The sequence below is a fragment of the Podarcis filfolensis genome, assembly GCF_964270895.1.
Source record: "Podarcis filfolensis genome assembly, chromosome: Z".
In the NCBI taxonomy this organism is placed as follows: Eukaryota; Metazoa; Chordata; class Lepidosauria; order Squamata; family Lacertidae; genus Podarcis; species Podarcis filfolensis.
The window spans coordinates 39,803,179-39,820,813 of NC_139617.1; the positions used below are offsets into that span (position 1 = coordinate 39,803,179).

A 17,635-nucleotide genomic window follows, 5' to 3' on the forward strand; every position below is an offset into this window, starting at 1 on the left:
GGACTCAGAGATGTTAGGAGGAGGCGAACTTGATTCAAACCGCAGAAGGACAATATGCCCCAAACTAATGGGCAATTAGAGCTTGTTGTCCAACACCCTCCAATAAAATGCAGTGGTAAAATATTCCATTAAATACACGTGCCCTTCAAGGTATTGCCTCTAATTGTGATGTTCCCAGAATGCTTTGTTGCCTATAGTTTCACATGTGCCTATAGGTTTAATCTTCAGAAGAATTCTGCTTCTGCTGTGTTCAAACTGATTATATAATACTATACAATTAATTCTCTGCTATGCACATATATTGAGCCTATACCTGTAGTATGTTTTGCAGTGTATATTCTATGTATGGATAAAAACTGGTGTAGATGAGTCTGAATCCCTTTGTGTTTGCATATTTTTGTTTGGGTGTGCTTATTCCCACAAGCACTGCAGATATTGGGGAGATGAACAAGATCATGAGCAGCATGAAGAACACTAGAAAGAATTGGTATTTGTAGGTATCTTGTTTTGTTTTGGCACTTCTACCAAAATAATGCCAAGGTATGTCTGTTCTCCCTTTCAAATCTTCTTCTTACAGATAGGTAGCCGTGTTGGTCTGCCATAGTCAAAACAAAAAAATTTTTTTCTTCCAGTAGCACCTTAAAGACCAACTAAGTTAGTTCTTGGTATGAGCTTTCGTGTGCATGCACACTTCTTCAGATTCTTCTTCTGCTCATCCTTGTGCTATACTCAGTTCCTGATGGACACACACAAACTTAACTCTAGCACTTTCAATATAACTTTATACTGTAAACTTCGCTGTGAACCTTGGATGAAGGAAGTTATATAAATTTAATTAATTAATTAATAACTTTATCTTGTTCTTGATTGTTGTAATGCTCCCCAGGTTCCTACAAGGCCCGTGTCCCTTGGAAGTCATCAGGTCAGTTCCTTAGCTACTTCATTGAGCCTAGACTTCCCTTAAAATCCCATCTCTTGCCACCTACTGACTTGAAGAGAGCAGCCTTTATAATCCCTTTATAATCTTACTCAAGTACATTTACACTAGACATGTGGGATAAACTATATTATCTGTAGAATCCATCCAGACCAGAATATAGACAGTTAAAAACATGAACACATATTTAAGGAGCGTAACACCCTGAACAAATATTCTTTTTATATAGAGATTTTTTAGGATTTTAATTTCCTGACCTAACAGCTATTCTCAGTCTTCCCCCCCCCCATATGCTGTATTGCTCTCATCTCATTCTTCCTTTATCTCTCACTATTCTAATATTCACTAAAATTTCCAACAGACACACAATCTGTCACTCACTCTTGACTCCATCCAACATTTTGTTCCACTTTTCTACTGTCAATCATTCTTCCATGCACTCTTCTGTCATAATGATGTTGCTGTTTGTTGTATCCTTTTAGAATCTTGAAGTACTTTCTGGTTTGTTTTCTTTCTATGTTTTGGATCTTACCAAGTTTTGTCATTTTAGTTGATTAATGTATCCAGTATTCACTCTTAACTTTCTACAGATTCTACCAAAATGTTTGCATCGTGAATATATAATTTTATTCTTTGATGGCTTTCTTGCTTCTGCTCTTTAAGTCTCTCTACTGCTATCAGTTGTTTGATATCTTCTACTCGTTGTTCAGATCAATTGACTCCCGTGTGCCATTCTCTTCATTAGCTCTCTGTTTCTTCACTTGTTTTTCACCCTTTCAAATTTCTCCATGGCCGTCTTCATCTATATAGGTAACACTTTCTGTTTCTAAATGCTACTCCTCAGAATACACAGAGATACCAGTGCTAAACCTATTATTACCATCCCTCTTTTTTACCTTTGTCCCTTCCGCTTTGCAACTCCAAGTTGTTGTTGTTTGTATACTGCCCTACATCCAAAGATGACCGGGTACTTCTCAGCATAAAAATACAAAATGAGAACACAAAATACATAACAAAAGCAAAACAAAAAACCAACCAATAGCCTTCCTCCCACAAATACATTATTATTATTATTATTATTATTATTATTATTATTATCATTATCATTATTATCATTATTATTTATTACAATTATGGGAACGTCAGATCATCTACCCTTCAACTCTTGTTCTCTGTTTGTTATATTCAGATCCTTCAAGAAACCACATTTGATCAGCCTGTTTCTAAGGTGTTTCGTAAATAAATAATGATAGTATAAGAATGAAATCTAGGTACATCAAAATAGCATTTGTTGCTTTTATTACACATTTGCATCATTACAAGGATAATCAGATAATATATTAAAATCCCTACTTTGATTTATATACAAGACATGCTACATCACACTCCAAACTTTTGACACACATTGTATGTTAGGAAAGAAATAATGAGGTAATAAGAGTTTTTAAATGTATGATTTTCACTGTTCCTATAACGCAGCCTTATTCAACTGGTGCCCTTCAGATGTTCTGAGTCTAGCTCTCAGCTCCAGCTAGCATGGGCAATGGTTAGGAGTGATGGGAATTGTGATCCAAAACATCTGGAGGGCACCAGGTTTGGGAAGGATGTTATAATGCAACATGTGATAAAATAATCTATTCTGGAAACTTACCTCAGCAGAATACTTGAATTCAAGTTTCTGCCATGGACTTTATTTATAAATATAATTGCATAATCACCTTTCAATATGTATACTTGGCAATAATAGTGAAATATGGCAAATACAGTTTTTAAATTTCACATATTCTCTCTCAAAGGTCACAATCTCATGTCCAAGGGCATTTAAATAAGTTCTATATCTATATCCATCATTTGCCTGCAAAATTGGATAGTTCTTCTTGTTGTTGCAATGACTACAGAGCAGGTAATGACTCTAATGGTACAAAATAACTTGAAACCAATAAGCTATCATTTAGGTGCAAACGTATTAGTGTTGGTTACAAAAGTATACAGTGAACAAGTAACATCTAAGATGCTTCTAAAATGACCAGATGTTTAACCGAAAAATGCTGAAACTGTTTTGTTTATGAGAAATATAGCTGTGTGGTCAGTTATGGATAATGCCTAGTGCATTAATAGTGAATATAACAACCAGGACTGTTTGTCCTGTACAAAATGATTCATTGTTAAGTTCTAAGAGTGCTTTGAGACCCAAGAAGAATAGGGGATTCTATTTGTGCTGGGCACAGTGTGGACGCTTCAAAGCAGACACTACGCTCTCTCAATATCTAAAGAAGTTTAAATTAGGAACAATCTAATATACCTGTACTGGCTACATAGTTTCAAAGGATATTATTTCCTGTGTCAAATGAATTTATTATTTTTAAAAGTCTTGCTGTACAGTTTTTAATATGTCCAGTATTTGAGAATATATAAAACATACAAAAATATTCAGATGATGTGGCAGTATTTTTAGCATCTCAGCTTATCTACAGTCCGTTTTACCTGATAACTCTTTAAAAAAAACCTCTTAAGAAAAAAGGAAAAAATCATTTTGTGGTGACATTCTTAAAATCTTGTTATTTTGGTTCTGGAACGATTCTTGGAAAATACAATATACAAGTCCTCTGATTAATAGCAGTCCATGTACAATATATTACATTCTTTGCTGGTGCAAAGATGTGTTCTGGATAGCACACAAAACTGTTATATAAAAGGCTTGAGAAGTTCCTTTCAGTGGAATGTGTTGGGATTAGGTCTGATCATCATGATAACCTTCTTCAGTGAGTATGAGCCTCCACGGAACTCAGCCCAATAGACACCATCTTGGTATCGACTTCGGTAGTGTCCTCCTCTGTACCAAACACCATTGAGATTCGAGTGTGCACATGCATTGTACCACCATCCCCCTTTCTGGTAATGAGCACAGTTACCTGTAATAGAAATGAGAATATCACTCTATGAATAAATGGATGAGTTAAATTTTGTGCTTTTCCATTTGCAAGGTTCTTGATGCTTCTGTCTCTCTTCAGAACAAAACCTCAGGACATGCAGAGAACTTGGCAGAGGAGGCAAGATTGGTGGCAACTACAGATATGGTTCACTACAAAGTCAAGTCAAAAACTGGGGCTCCTTGGTGTGTGGCTTGTATTCCCTGGTTGGGCTTTTCTGCCCTTGACAGTTTCAAGTGCATCAGCTCCACCAGTTGCTTGTTGGTATGTTGCAACCTGACTGGCTACTGGAACTACTTAGCAAGCTTCTAGGAAGCCTAAATTAGGAGTGGACAGAAGGTAGATCTTGATCTGCTTGTAGATCTCTAGGTAATTGACAAAGCTTTCTTACTCCCAGTTGTTTAACAATAGAGAAGTGAAATGACTCCGCCACCCCAGTTATATTGCTGAAATGAAGGAAGCTTGGGAGAGTCAAGCTTTGGGATTCTTGTGTGGAAGGACTGTGAGTGCCATCCAGTTTCAATGACGCAGAACAAATTCCTGGGCTCACAGTTCTTTAATTCTAAGTGTATGTCTTTTCTCACTAGGGTTTGCTTGGTGGGCCCCAGGGTTTCCAATAAAAACAAAATAGATCCTGCAAGCCTGAAGTCTGCCCATCTCTGGCTTGAGCATCTTAGGCAGTATAATATCTGGATAGGTCTCCAGGCTGTTACCTATCCTGCCATGCCTGCTCTACCCTCAGTTCCTTTTGGCTGTTTTGTCTCACCCACTTTCCTGCCTATTTTGCTACTTCTAGAAATATAGAAGCATGTCAGATGGACTGCTTGCAGAATGCCTGGGAACTCCAGACAAGGATTTGGTTAAGAACTTATATCTGTAGTTGTACATTTGGTATGTTCCTGACATCCAGAATAATATATTTTTTCATTTTTTTTAATATATAAAAATAAAATGTTTTCATATACATTTTTATGTGCCTTCACATAGAGTTCATAGCTCATTTTAATTTTTAGTACCTGTGTATACATCATGGTCTCTGTCCAGTGTAGTGAATTGCTTCCCATTGTGCCATGTGAAAGAGTCTCCAGCATTGCCGTTGTATCGGCCCAGTCGCAACTTGTAGTATTCACTTTCTGGCTCAAGTCGGAAACTGGCATATTCAGCAAACACTTTCCGGCCTGACCAGTCTTCCATGGTTATTAACAATTTGTAGTTGCCTTGATTTGTCAGCCAATAAATATTTTCTAAGCCCAACCAGTACTCTCCATCGATATTACCGAATCCTTGCTGTAGAAGAAAGAAAATAAAAAAGAAAATATGAATTAGCACTTGGCATTGATCTTTTGTAACACTCATACAGTGTACTTAGCTGCAGTGAGATTGTGATGTTTCTGGGCTGACAATCTGAAAATCACCATCTGGCTCTGAACTGTGGGTCATTTTCCAAACTAAGTAGATCGCTGGCTTCCTGTGGATGTGTGCCTACCTCTTTGAATTCATGCCCTGCTGCTTCTTTCTATGTTAGTTAAAAAAATAGTCAAAGAAGATTCCTCCCTCTTTTGGTCCATGAAAATCTAAGCACACTTCACACTTCATCTTTATATCATGGGAGTCTTATTTCCGATGGCTTATTCCCAGGTTGCCTGGTGGTGTGTATATCTTGGAACCCAATGTGTAGGGCCAATACTGTTGTTCTTTTCCTCCCAAAAATTGTCCTGCCACGAAAGGGGGATAAAGTTTGGGAGGCAAGGAACCATGTCATTTGCACCAAAGACAGGGCTCCAAGATGCTCACTCACACACTGACATTATTCTCTACTGGAGTGACATCAGAAAAAGTCTCAGGGAACCAGCCATTAGAATAAGGTGTGAATTGTGTCTCTGAGCTTATCCTTATATTAAACTATGTGTTTGAGCCCTCAAGGGTCTTGGACCTCAAACCAAGTTCTGCAATGGATGGCTTGCCCTTGCACTTTTTCTGGAAAGCTATTATCAGGCACAAAGGACCTTTTTGCTGCTCCCTGCAGTCCAACCCAAATAGAATTATAGGATTGGAACTTCTTATCTTTTCCTTTTCCATATAAATTAGCCTTTCCATAAATACTTAGAGCACATGCAAAAAGCAGTAAGCAGCTTACTACTACAGATCTTTCATGGTCTTGATTGCGTGCCTTTAAGTTATGTTACCAGACTCCTTCACCTTCATTTCAACTCCATTCTTCACTTTGACTTTAATCAACCCATCTGCAGTCCCTATCTGCAGACCGCCTCTTTTGACTTAAATACTGCCAATACTTCAAATTGTGTGGTTTCTTGTTTCCTTGTACATTCTAATCCTTTTTAAAAACCAAATCTTTCTTTCTGATGGTTGTCCCCGCCTTATTATTTATCGATAACACTCAAGATACCAAATTCCTAGGAGAATATTGTTGAAGTCCAGCTGAAACTATATGATTAAGAGGCCCAGGGAGAATTGGTCCGTGTTTTGCTGCCTTTGACAGCGACATTTTAAATAGTTCAGGTACTCCTCCTTCTGTCATGGATGTAATCAAGTGCCCTAACTACTTCAGGTAAATTATTGTTGGAAAGACTGAAACATGAATTCAAATAATGTTTCTTAGAATAAAAACTCACAGTTGTTTGTCCTAACCTTGTAAGTCTCCCAGTTCCTGAAAAAGTTGACAGATCCATCCAAACGTCTCTGAATGACTGTCCAGCCACCAGGATCTTGCCGTTGATCACACCAGACCTGCATCAATCGGTTTGTATTTTCAGGTTTCACAAGATATATGGAACTGGTGTCATGACCATCTTCTAAAGCTTGCAGGCAGTCTCTCCAAGGACCTTGTTGAAAAAAGAAACATGTCCATAACAAACACAGTTGCACATATTTCCAATTTGTTTTCACTTCCAGATTAGAATTGAATTTTTCTTTCTTTGTGCTGTTTCATACACAGTCATACACAGAGGTAATTAGTTCACCAGACTGAGCATCCATATTTCTATGCAATGTGGACTGAAAAACAATTGTTCTAGAAAACCGTACTTCATAAAATAATTAAAGTTCCATTGAAAATCAGTTTAGATTACATAGGTGTAGGAGAAGATGCAGTATCCTATAGTGAGCCAGATTGGAGCAATATGACATTCTGTTGCTGAGAGTCCTTTATTTGTTTATATGTTGACAGTCTATAATGTGCTTTTCAGACTATTAAGTATGCCTGTCTGTGCAACCACAGAATAGAACGCATGACATATTGAGTAAAACCATGCTAGTCTTTTGATCTGTCAGCTTGGGATATATTTAATTAGCCTTGGTTGCTGTGGTCCTCTAAAGCATTTTGTTCATTAAAATGCTGTAGTCAGCAATTGACTGATTATAAAATGTGAAACAGCACAATCCATTCTGCATGGGAGGATGGGGAAGTTCTTATTACTGAAAGCAGTTGTATCAATATGAGATGTTGCCTCTTCATTGCTAAACAGCTTCTTGGGTGGGGAGAATTGGCTCTGAGAACAGGTGTTGTGTGGTCTGTACCCAAAAGTTGAATCCCACTCAATCCTGAATATCCCTTCAATAGTAAAAGTTTCTCTCTCGTTGTAGTCCTTTCTGCAGGAATGGACAAGCATCTTCACCACCAGAAGGATAAATCAATCAACAGATTGTCCTCTTACGTTGACTTAAGCAACATCATTTCACATCCTCTGTGTGCATAGAGCTATAATCTGTATGAGCCTTCTCCTGCTGAGAGGTACTCCCTGGCAGAATTAGGGAAGTGCACACTAACAATCCTGACGGGTCAGTTTTAGAAGTTTGGGTTGGGATGCAGGAGGTATTTTTCAGACTTCGATATTTTTCTGCAAATGTTTGGGTTCTATTATCTGTAGAGATATTTTCTCACCCTCCCTACCTTCACCACCCCAACCCATTTAGGTTACCGAGATGCCCAAACACAGATAACCCAGTTTAGAAGTATGAAGATAAATTAGATGCTCTGCTATTTATTGGCCATCCCAAGTGAGGTTTTTTTTTTAAAAAGTCTAGTTTGCCTGTTTGGCATCCTGTTTGTGTGTTTGCTTGTTTCTCTTCTGAACTTTGAGCAGGAATTGTTTGGACACAATTTTACTTTTTATGTTCAAACTCCAGCTCCTGTTTTCAAGAGGGCCGGGAAAGGTGCAAAATGCACTGTAATGCAACACGTCTCTTGAGTGTTCATCTGGGAAGCCTTTATTCTATTTAAGGCCACTTTGCATGTTGCAAGCTTCCTACTTTGGGACAGCTGTGCAAGAAACTACTTGTCTACCAGACTGAACAGATGGCAGTTGGAACTTGATTAAAATAGTTTTTGTTTTGTTTTTACATCTAGTTAATATATATTTATTTAAAATGAGTAGCATGAAAACTTCTTATTGTTATGAATTGCTTACTGTTTCATTTTCTTAGGGCAATAATGAAGGCATTAAGATGCAATTGCACCAACCAACAGATAAACAGTGCATATGTCTTCCACACACACACACACACACACACACACACCCGCTCTTGAAACCTCCACAGAGACTGTTAAAGTTGTCTTTGGCTTCCTATGCTGTGAAAGGATTTTACAGCTGAACTGCTTGCCAGAAATAACATTGGCATGGGAATTGATAATGGTGTCAGCTATGTTGCAAGAGAGTCATAGACATTTGTATTTTCAGAAGAGAAACTAGATTTAACCTTGGGCATTTTGCGCAGGATCTGATGACTTTTATTTAGCATCCTGAGAATCTCAACAGGTTTTATGTGCAGAGATATAGGCACCCAAGCTGTTTTCAGACTAATCCCAAGGCAAGTCAGAACCCACACCTGTGATATGACAATGGCAAACCTTCGCTGCAGTGCAAACTATGCTGTAGTCTATTGCTTATCAAGGCCCTGCAGTGAGAGAGAGGCTGAAAGGCTCAACATATCAGAAATTTAAACTTGCCCTGGGTGTTGTGCCAAGGGCCACAATTGGTCAGTTGGTCCCGTGCCCAGGGGAACAACCACTAATTCCTGCCGCCGTTGGCCAATTTGGTGGCAGGAGGACGATTCGGCCTGCAATAGGGCAGTTCACAAGGAGGCCCGGGGCCCTCCCGCAAAACCAACCGCCTGAGAAAGGGTGAACAAACTTTCCAAACTACTGCATACCTCTGTTGGGAATCTGTTCACCACTTTTGCACTACTTGAATTTGCTGGTGTTCTAGTGGACCTTGATTTTGGAAGAGTCTCACTTAAGTTAATCTGCACTGGTGCAATATGCAATAAGGGATGCGGGTGGTGCTGTGGTCTAAACCACTGAGCCTCTTGGCCTTGCCAACAGAAGGTCAACAGTTCGAATCTGCAAGATGGGGTGAGCTTCCGTTGCTCTGTCCCAGCTTCTGCCAACCTAGCAGTTCGAAAGCATACCAGCGCGAGTAGATAAATAGGTACCACTGTGGCAGGAAGGTAAGTGGTGTTTCCGTGCGCTCTGGCACTCGTCATGGTCCTCTGTGCACCAGTAGCAGTTTAGTCATGCTGACCACATGACCCAGAAAGCTATCTGGACAAACGCCGACTCCTTCGCCCTGAAAAGTGAGATGAATGCTGCACCCCATAGTCACCTTTGACTGGACTTAACTGTCCAGGGGGTCCTTTACCTTTATATTAGTATCCACTATAATGTGCTTATAGTAAAGTAATACTGTGAATCTGGTATTTCAAGGCACCTAGAGGTATTTTTCTTCTCAGCTGTAGGACAGCTGTGTTCTACAGAATAATGAAGAAGTCGTTTTATTTTTTAAAAAAACTTATCTCCATGTTTGGGATAAATGTTAAAATATGTGCAACGGTATGCAGAGAATGATCTATGTAGGCTTTTATCAGAGATATTATAATGATATATTTCTTGGCAGCAAAAAATAGATGTCTCTATGGGTGGTTAATAAGATGCATGCTTATATCCATATGCCAGTCGAAATTTACAGAATAATAGTATCTTAGAGTTGGAAGGTACCCCAGGGGTCATCTAGTCCAATCCCCTGCAATGTAGGAATGTCAGCTAAAGCATCCATGACAGATGGCCACCCAACCTCTGCTTAGAAACCTCCAAGGAAGGAGACACCTAAACCACCTGAGGGAGACTGTTCCACTGTCAAACTGCTCTTGCGGTCAGAAAGTTTTTCCTGATGTTTAGTTGTAATCTTCTTTCTTGTAATTTGAAGCCATTGGCTTGAGTCCTACCCTCCAGAACAGGAGATAACAAGCTTATTACATCTTCCATGTGATTCCTTGCTTGTTCTTTTTAAAAAGCCACTTGAACCAACTTTGAGTTGTTACATTTTTATAATTTGAAGCTTTAGCAAGTATTTATCTCTACCATCATCACTCCCAAATCCTACAGATGTTGTGTTCTTAGAGTCCAAATGAACAGGAAAAATACAGATCCCCCCCCTTGTTTGTTGTTGAAATTAGAATCAGTATTTTACCAGGCTTTCATCAACGGCGAAGCAAGATATAGATTGCAGTCCTGCTGCCAGTCAAAGGATGTTTGACGTTTCACAAAACAGTACAATGGATGCTCAGGTTGCGAACATGATCCATGTGGGGTGCACGTTCGCAACCCGCAGCGGCGCATCTGCGCACGCGCGGGTTGCGATTTGGTCTTCTGCACATGCGTGACCGCCGAAACCCAGAAGTAACCCGTTCCGGTACTTCCAGGTTTTGGCAGTCCGCAACCCAAAAAAACACAACCTGAAGCGTCTGTAATTTGAGGCATGACTATATAAATGCTGCTGTGCCAAGAGGGGGTGGTGGCATTCAGGGGGCATGCTGTAGGCAATCATGGATTTGCAGAGTCTGAAGCCTTTTGTTCTTCTGACATGGCCGCAAAATTGGCCCCAAAGCATGTCAGCCTTTTGACTGGCATTGCCATTCCTCTCCCATTGGAGTCAGTGCGAGGAAACATAAAAAATTCTACCCCTCTACCTTGATGTTTAGCAGTTGCGCTGCCTTGGAATCCCTACTCCACAATTGCTCTATTTGTTTATTAAATCAAATTTAAAACAAAAAGACAACAGGCGCTAATAGTCACAAGAAGCAACACCGTACCCAAATACCATATTTTTTCTCAGAACATGGGAAAGAAAGCCATCAGAGGACAAATAAAATTAAACATTACATCCTAGGTAGAGTCATCCTTTCTTGAGGAAAACTTAAATTGCAGTTGAACGTCTACTGGATGCCCTGCATGTTATTCTATTCAAACTGAGGGTGTGCCCCACAACACTCGCTTACGGCAATGCATTTTAGGGTAAGTTCTTAGCATAAAGTACTTTTTAGGATGCTTCTTATCAGAATGCTGTGATAGCCTTCAAAGAAAGGTTCATCAGGCATGGATAGTTTACTTTGTCATATGTAACAGAAATGCTTTTTATGATTAATGTAGTAATATGGCCTTCTTAATGAAAATATAATAGTGCCCCCCACCAGAACTCTTTGAGTTGTACACCCCTGGTCTACAGCTATATTAATGGAATGTTCTATGAACAATATTGCTTAATATGTATTACTATACATGAAAAACAGTGGGCCTTGTTACTGTAGTTTTTCTTGCAAAGTTACCTGATGAATGGAAATAATGGATGGAAGTGCTACAGAGGGTGCTACAAATACCACATTCTGACTGAGTTTGCAGTTGTCATGTCTTGGAGAATATTGTCATTTTCTAGTGGTGCTCTTCAAAACTCATAGAAGGCAGAGCGTATTGGTAGCGTCCCTTTGATAGTGTTTGCACAGAATAAAAGAAAGGGCCACACTAGTTTTATTTCTAAGATGTAACTGAAAATAAAATATGTTGAATTTCAGCTACAAAACTAAGATGGAGAATAAATTCAACATAAGAGGGTTGCACACCGCAGTTAAAAAATAGTAATGTAAAACAGCATACTATATTACATACTGGAACCTCTCTTTTTTCTCTCTCCTCCATATCTTATTTAGAGTTAAGGAGTTTGTTGCAGCTGTACTTCTTGTCACATCATTTTTTAAAAAAACCAATGTGTCTATTTTGCAGCAATTTAATGCACTGTATGTGCACTGGGAAGTTGTGCCTAATGCCTATAGAGAGCTGCCAGAGAGAGCAGTGTTTAAGCTTATTTTTACAGGAGAATATATTTCTGCTGAGTTTCATCCTGCAATGCTCAGCATCTTTACAAAAAAAATGAATATTTGTATTCATTGGATGAAATTTCCAGACTATCTATTAAAGCAGGCGGTGGACATCATAGTTGCACTTGAATTTTTTTTCCAGGCAAATTTTGCAATAGATAAATCCCTTTTTAGAAATGCTATAATCTCAGTTCATTCTTCCTATCCCCCTTTCCCATTGCTGATGTTTAAAAAAATAACTTATTTAAAAATGGTGGGGAAGATAAATTAATCAGATAGAGCTTTGCAAAATTGTTAGTTAAATGATACTATAGAAGGGCTTTAGGAGCTCTGCAGTTTATGATACATTTCCAGCATCTCCCTTGGAGCCAAGGACGTTTTCCATGACTGAATAAAGGAAAATACAGTTTTGTAGGTACTGCATTCAGATCCAAGTTCTTTAGAGTGGGAAGTAGGTGTCCCTAAGGAGGTGCTAGTAAGTTGGAAGAGCAAATTATTCTTGGTCCCCTGGCAGTATGAACAGTAGAAAGAATCTGTAGTAATAAGGTAATTGTTTAATCTCTCTGCAGGGGTGCAACTCTAGCTCCTGCAGGAATAACACAGTTAGAAATTTCCTGGGTAGGTGGGTTGCATCCAGCTGTTTCCAAACCTAAGCCAAGGACACTATCCTTAAATTTTAGGGAGGGTTAGGTGATTTTCTTAACATTTAGAAGCTTCATTTTGTTAAGAATTGTGAAGTTTGCCTTGGAATGATGTTTTTTTTTAAAGGTTTGCAACAACAAAAATCACATTTTATTTCCCTATTCTAGAAAATGTATTTCACACATTTTAGAAAATATATTTCACACAGGGTTACTTGGGCAACAAACAAAAATAATTGAAAAACTGTAGTCCTTATGTAATAGGACTCAGAATTAAAACTGGTATCTTGCAGCTAATGATGCGTTCCTGTCAGGGATGCAAACGATTGGGAGGAAAAAATGTATTAATGCTATATTTTTGAATCTTGCGCAAGCAGTAGCAGACATCCTCTTGCAGTGCAACTATTATATTCTATGGGTTGCATCAAAGGATGAGAAACAAGGTGAGCTGAAAATACAGGCTGAAGCATATGCACGCTAGCAGGTCATCAAATGTATTGTAAGGAGCTCATACAAAGTTTTTCAGAGGAGCTTGTGCAAATGCAACAGTTTACTTGGCTCTAGGCTTGTTTTTCTCACCCAACATTCTTTACTAGCTCAAAATGGCCCTTCCATATGCAGAAAATGCTTTCTGCCAATGGAAGTGTGGTATTGGATTTAAGGTACAAATCTAGTGTTTGGTGCTGTGAATTCCTCCTATTTCTGAATAAGAAATGGTTTCTGTTCAACTGCTACCTTTTGGGATCATGGAGAAGAAAAAGTGGGGGAAAGCTCCTATCAACCATAGAAACACAGAAATGTATTTTTATATAAATAGTACAGCCATACCTCGGGTTGAAGACGCTTCGAGTTGAGCGCATTCGAGTTGTGCTCCTCAGCAACCCAGAAGTAACGGAGCGCTTTAGTTTCGGGTTTCACAGCTTGCGCATGCGCAGATGCTCAAAATGACATCACGCGCATGCGCAGAAGCGACGAAAAGCAACGCACGTGCGCAGACGCGCCATCGCTAGTTACGTTTACCTCTAGATACGAACGGGGCTCTGGAATGGATCCCGTTCGTATCTAGAAGTACCACTGTATTTAAATTTAGGTATTATTTGTGCTGTGGCTAAGAAATATGCAATGTGTTATACCTGGCCACAATAATGGTCTATTTAGATCTTGACATTAAATGATTGCAGAAGGGCCATGTGAATTCAACATCAGTAGTCCAGAATGCTGTAGTTTTAGTTATTGACTGCATTCTTCCAGGACCTAGAGCAAATTTGTCTGGAGTATGGTGCTCAAAAAAACCCTCTATTTCTATTCCTTGCCATGAAAACCAGTACTTTGCAGCATTAATAAATCATACAAATGAATGTAATTATAAACATTACCTTGTAATTCTTTATTTACTACATGGCTGTTTTCAGTTTTGCCAGTCCAGGGACTAGCAGAACAAGGAATCTTGCAAGGCATTGAAGCCATGCCCTTGGAAATCTTATTCAGCCTGATTTCAACAGGCTACCCACTTTCAAGCATATTTTGCTAGGAAACTACAGTAGCAAGGGACTACATGCTTGCTTTTTAAAAGAAACTGGAAGTTGTTTATCTCAGGAAACTGAATTCTGCGACTTCTCTGTGTTCCCCTAGAACTGCAGCATACTCAAGACTGGAGTCAACTTAACCCAGTATTGCTTGCATAAGCCAGCACAAGGGGACTTTCCTCCCTCTCCTCCCCCCATGCTTCCCCCAAATATGCTCTGGAGAGTTGGGAGAACCCCAGAACAGCACATAGGAAGAGATCTAGCAAGCCATCTAGCAAGCAGAAATGCTTGTGTTGATGGAACAATTGTATTAGTGTATTGAATTCCACCCTCACAATTGTGCATATTAGACATAGTTTAAGGGCCCTTTTAAAATATAGTAACAGCTTTGTTCGTAGCTCTATTCAAATGTTTTGTTGTAGAATGAGACCATTTGGCAAGTAGTTTGACAAAAACATATTACTTTAATCCTATCCACAGAAAATAATTTATGCAGTCCAAAAAGCAAGTCTAATAAATTATGGCACTACGAAAGCTACTCCTTTATTCTTAGTGACGTTCATGAGAATGTTTTTCTCCAGCACTACTGTCTGAGGCTTATGTGCAGCTTCTTTCCAGTTTTTGTTGTGGAATACTCTTTCCTGGCTCTTGAAAAATTGCATCCGCCACGTTTTATTTTCTCCTGGGATTTGTAAAGAAGTTTAAACTCACTGTGACACTATTAATGAAATTTTGCCCGAATTGTGTTTTTGTTGAATTTATGATTTACCACATATGTCATGTTGACAAAATATCTTTCTGTATATATCTTTAAAATATGATGCCATATTTCTCTCTCCCTCCCTCCCTCCCTCCCTCCCTCTCTCTCTCTCACTCACTCACACACAAACCACATTTGGTCCAGTTATGGAATTAAATGTTGAACATGTAGTGCTGTTGTTCTTACTTTGTCATAGTAATGATTATGTATAGATTTGCTTCACTAAAATTGGAAGGGTATTTCAGTATTAACAAAATGTGTTTACAGGTAAGATTTTATATCTTGCCTTCAGTGATGGGATAAATATAGATGTTCCCAGGTGGTTTTTCATCCAGGCACTTGTCAGATTCAGACCTCATCAGACTATGTTCTGGAAACTTTGATATGAATTTCTCATTTCTGTTTCCTAAGACCAAGATTATGATCTGAAAATACACATCATACTAAACTCTGTCAGAAGCCCCCCTTTTAAGCAACTACTAAGTTACTGAATTTGAACACTATGCTAAACTACAGAATGAGTCTGAACAAGATAGTGCTTATATACCCACCTCTTTTCCTCTGACATGGCCATGAGATTGGAAGGTTTTGCTTCCATTTTCAACTTCCAATAGTTATGTACTTCCATCCAAATTAGAAACTGTGCCAATATTTACTATGGTTCAGGGAAACAAACTAGCATAATTAACTATGTTTTGACATTGGCTTGTTCTTCAACCAGGGTGGCCAACATTTGGCCCTCCCGATGTTGTTGGACTCAATCTCCCATCAGCTCCAGCCAGCATTGCCATTGACCAGGGATGATCAGATTTGTAGTCTGGTAACAACTAGAGGGTCAATACAAACTAGAGAGTCACACAAAACCATAGTTAACACAAATTATTGTTTGTTTGGGCACAGCCATAACATTCAGCTATGCTTAGTTGGAAATGGAAGCAACAGGTTGTATCTCTTTTTGGCTGTACTAGAAGAGAACAGATTAATGGGGAAGAATGTGAGTATCACTAAATCATAGTTTAATGTTACATATGAATCTGACAATATGCCATGGTGGCAATGGGGAAAAGCTTAGGGCAAGTTAAAGTAGTGTTGGCTTTGTTTCTGCATGCTTCTGCATTCAGTCTTGATTGGCCTTCAGTATGAATATGCTCTCATCTGCTAAAAACCTACCTGGTGTCATACCAATGATAGTCTGATGAAACTGGAATTCAGCACAGCTTGATTCTTTTCTTTTGTTCCCATGTGCTAACATTCATGTGAATAGTCCCTAAGACTACAGTCTTTACACACATTCTAAGAAGTAATCCTCATTAAGCACTCGGAAGCATACTTTCAAGTCAATATGCATAGACTAGACAATAGGATGTTCCTATCTAGTCCAAATATCTTAAAATCCCTCACGCCGAGCAGAGCTACTGCTTCAGCTGGATGGAAGAAGTAACATGAACTAATGGGACCACATCACTTCTCAGCAGAGATTTGTGCAAGTAAATGCCTATGCCTCTCATGCAATTTCAAAACTCTATGTAGTCCCATCTATGCATATATCATTTATTTGATGTGGCTATAGCTTTGCGTGTCTTTTTAAACATTTGTTTATGAGATCCTGCTGCCTAACTTTATTCGTCCCCTCATGCTTCCACTTAGGTTCCTCTTATGGGCCATGATAAAGCCAAACTATTGTCTCTTGTTTATTAGTGCTTTCAGACTGTGTACAGTATATGGCAAACGATTCTCTGATGAAATTTTGCGCTCCTCTTCTGAGTAACACAATACCCAAAGATGCAGTCATCCAGAAACCTGTGGCTGAACAATGTAATGCTTAAGTACTTTTTTTTTTTTTTTGCTTCCCCCCCTGCTTGTAGCATGACTTTTAACAATGGACTCAAGTATCAATAACAGGGAATTTTTCTTCTTGCTACTGGTATTAGAAACAGTGTTTTACCTGTTTTTTTATTTTAATTCTTTAATTGCTGCCAGGTTGCTCTATTTGATGTCATGTCATAGCCTGGAGCAAAGGTTTCTGGCCAAGTTATAATCCATTTGAAATCAAGGAGTTCATAATGGAAAAACTGATAATAACAATAATAACATTGCTATTTGGAGTGAGGTCACCTTTTACCACTAACCATTCCCTTAGTAAAAACAATACTAGCAGAAAACACAACCATGTCTATTTAAACATGCCTGCTTACAGCCTGGTTTCTTTGGGCCAAAAGAGCCATGAATAGTCTTTTTGGTTGTTTTACTTTTTTTAAGTAACCTCTGAAATGGTTGATGCATTAAAAAAATAAAAGTTATGACTCCTTTTTAATAAACCTTTTTATTTGGTTATTTTATGCTGTACATTAAAGGACCCTGGAATGTTTACGAGGCTTAATAAACTCTCCAAATCATCCTAACCCAATATTTCACAAATGAGTTGATTATTTTTTCCTGCCCTTGCTATATCCTCCCACCTGTCAGACTGTTTTATTTGGCAGTGTGTGTGTGTGTGTGTGTGTGTGTGTGTACAAGGGGCGGGGAACATGAGGCCCTCCAGATATTGTTTAACTCCCAACTCTCAGTCAGTTTAACACCACTCTCAGTCAGCATGGCCAACATCTGGGATTGGTGAGAGTTGTAGTCCAGCAACATCTGGAGAACCACAGGCTTCCCACCCCTAGTCTGTATAA

General features: G+C 38.9%; 2 protein-coding genes across 18 annotated transcripts in view; one reads left to right on the forward strand and one right to left on the reverse strand.

Annotated features, from left to right (window-relative positions):
• The window catches only part of RALGPS1 (Ral GEF with PH domain and SH3 binding motif 1), a 218,704-nt gene that overhangs the window by 99,495 nt on the left and 101,574 nt on the right, over window positions 1-17,635 (forward strand). The window lies entirely within an intron of this gene.
• ANGPTL2 (angiopoietin like 2) overlaps window positions 2,220-17,635 on the reverse strand; it is a 29,017-nt gene continuing 13,601 nt past the window's right edge. Inside the window, exons 3-5 of the mRNA XM_083597022.1 lie at window positions 6,517-6,710; window positions 4,884-5,154; window positions 2,220-3,849 (exon numbers count right to left, since the gene is read on the reverse strand). Of these exons, the coding sequence (XP_083453148.1) occupies window positions 3,650-3,849; window positions 4,884-5,154; window positions 6,517-6,710 (665 nt within the window). The 3' untranslated portion in view covers window positions 2,220-3,649. The remainder of the gene's footprint in view (window positions 3,850-4,883; window positions 5,155-6,516; window positions 6,711-17,635) is intronic.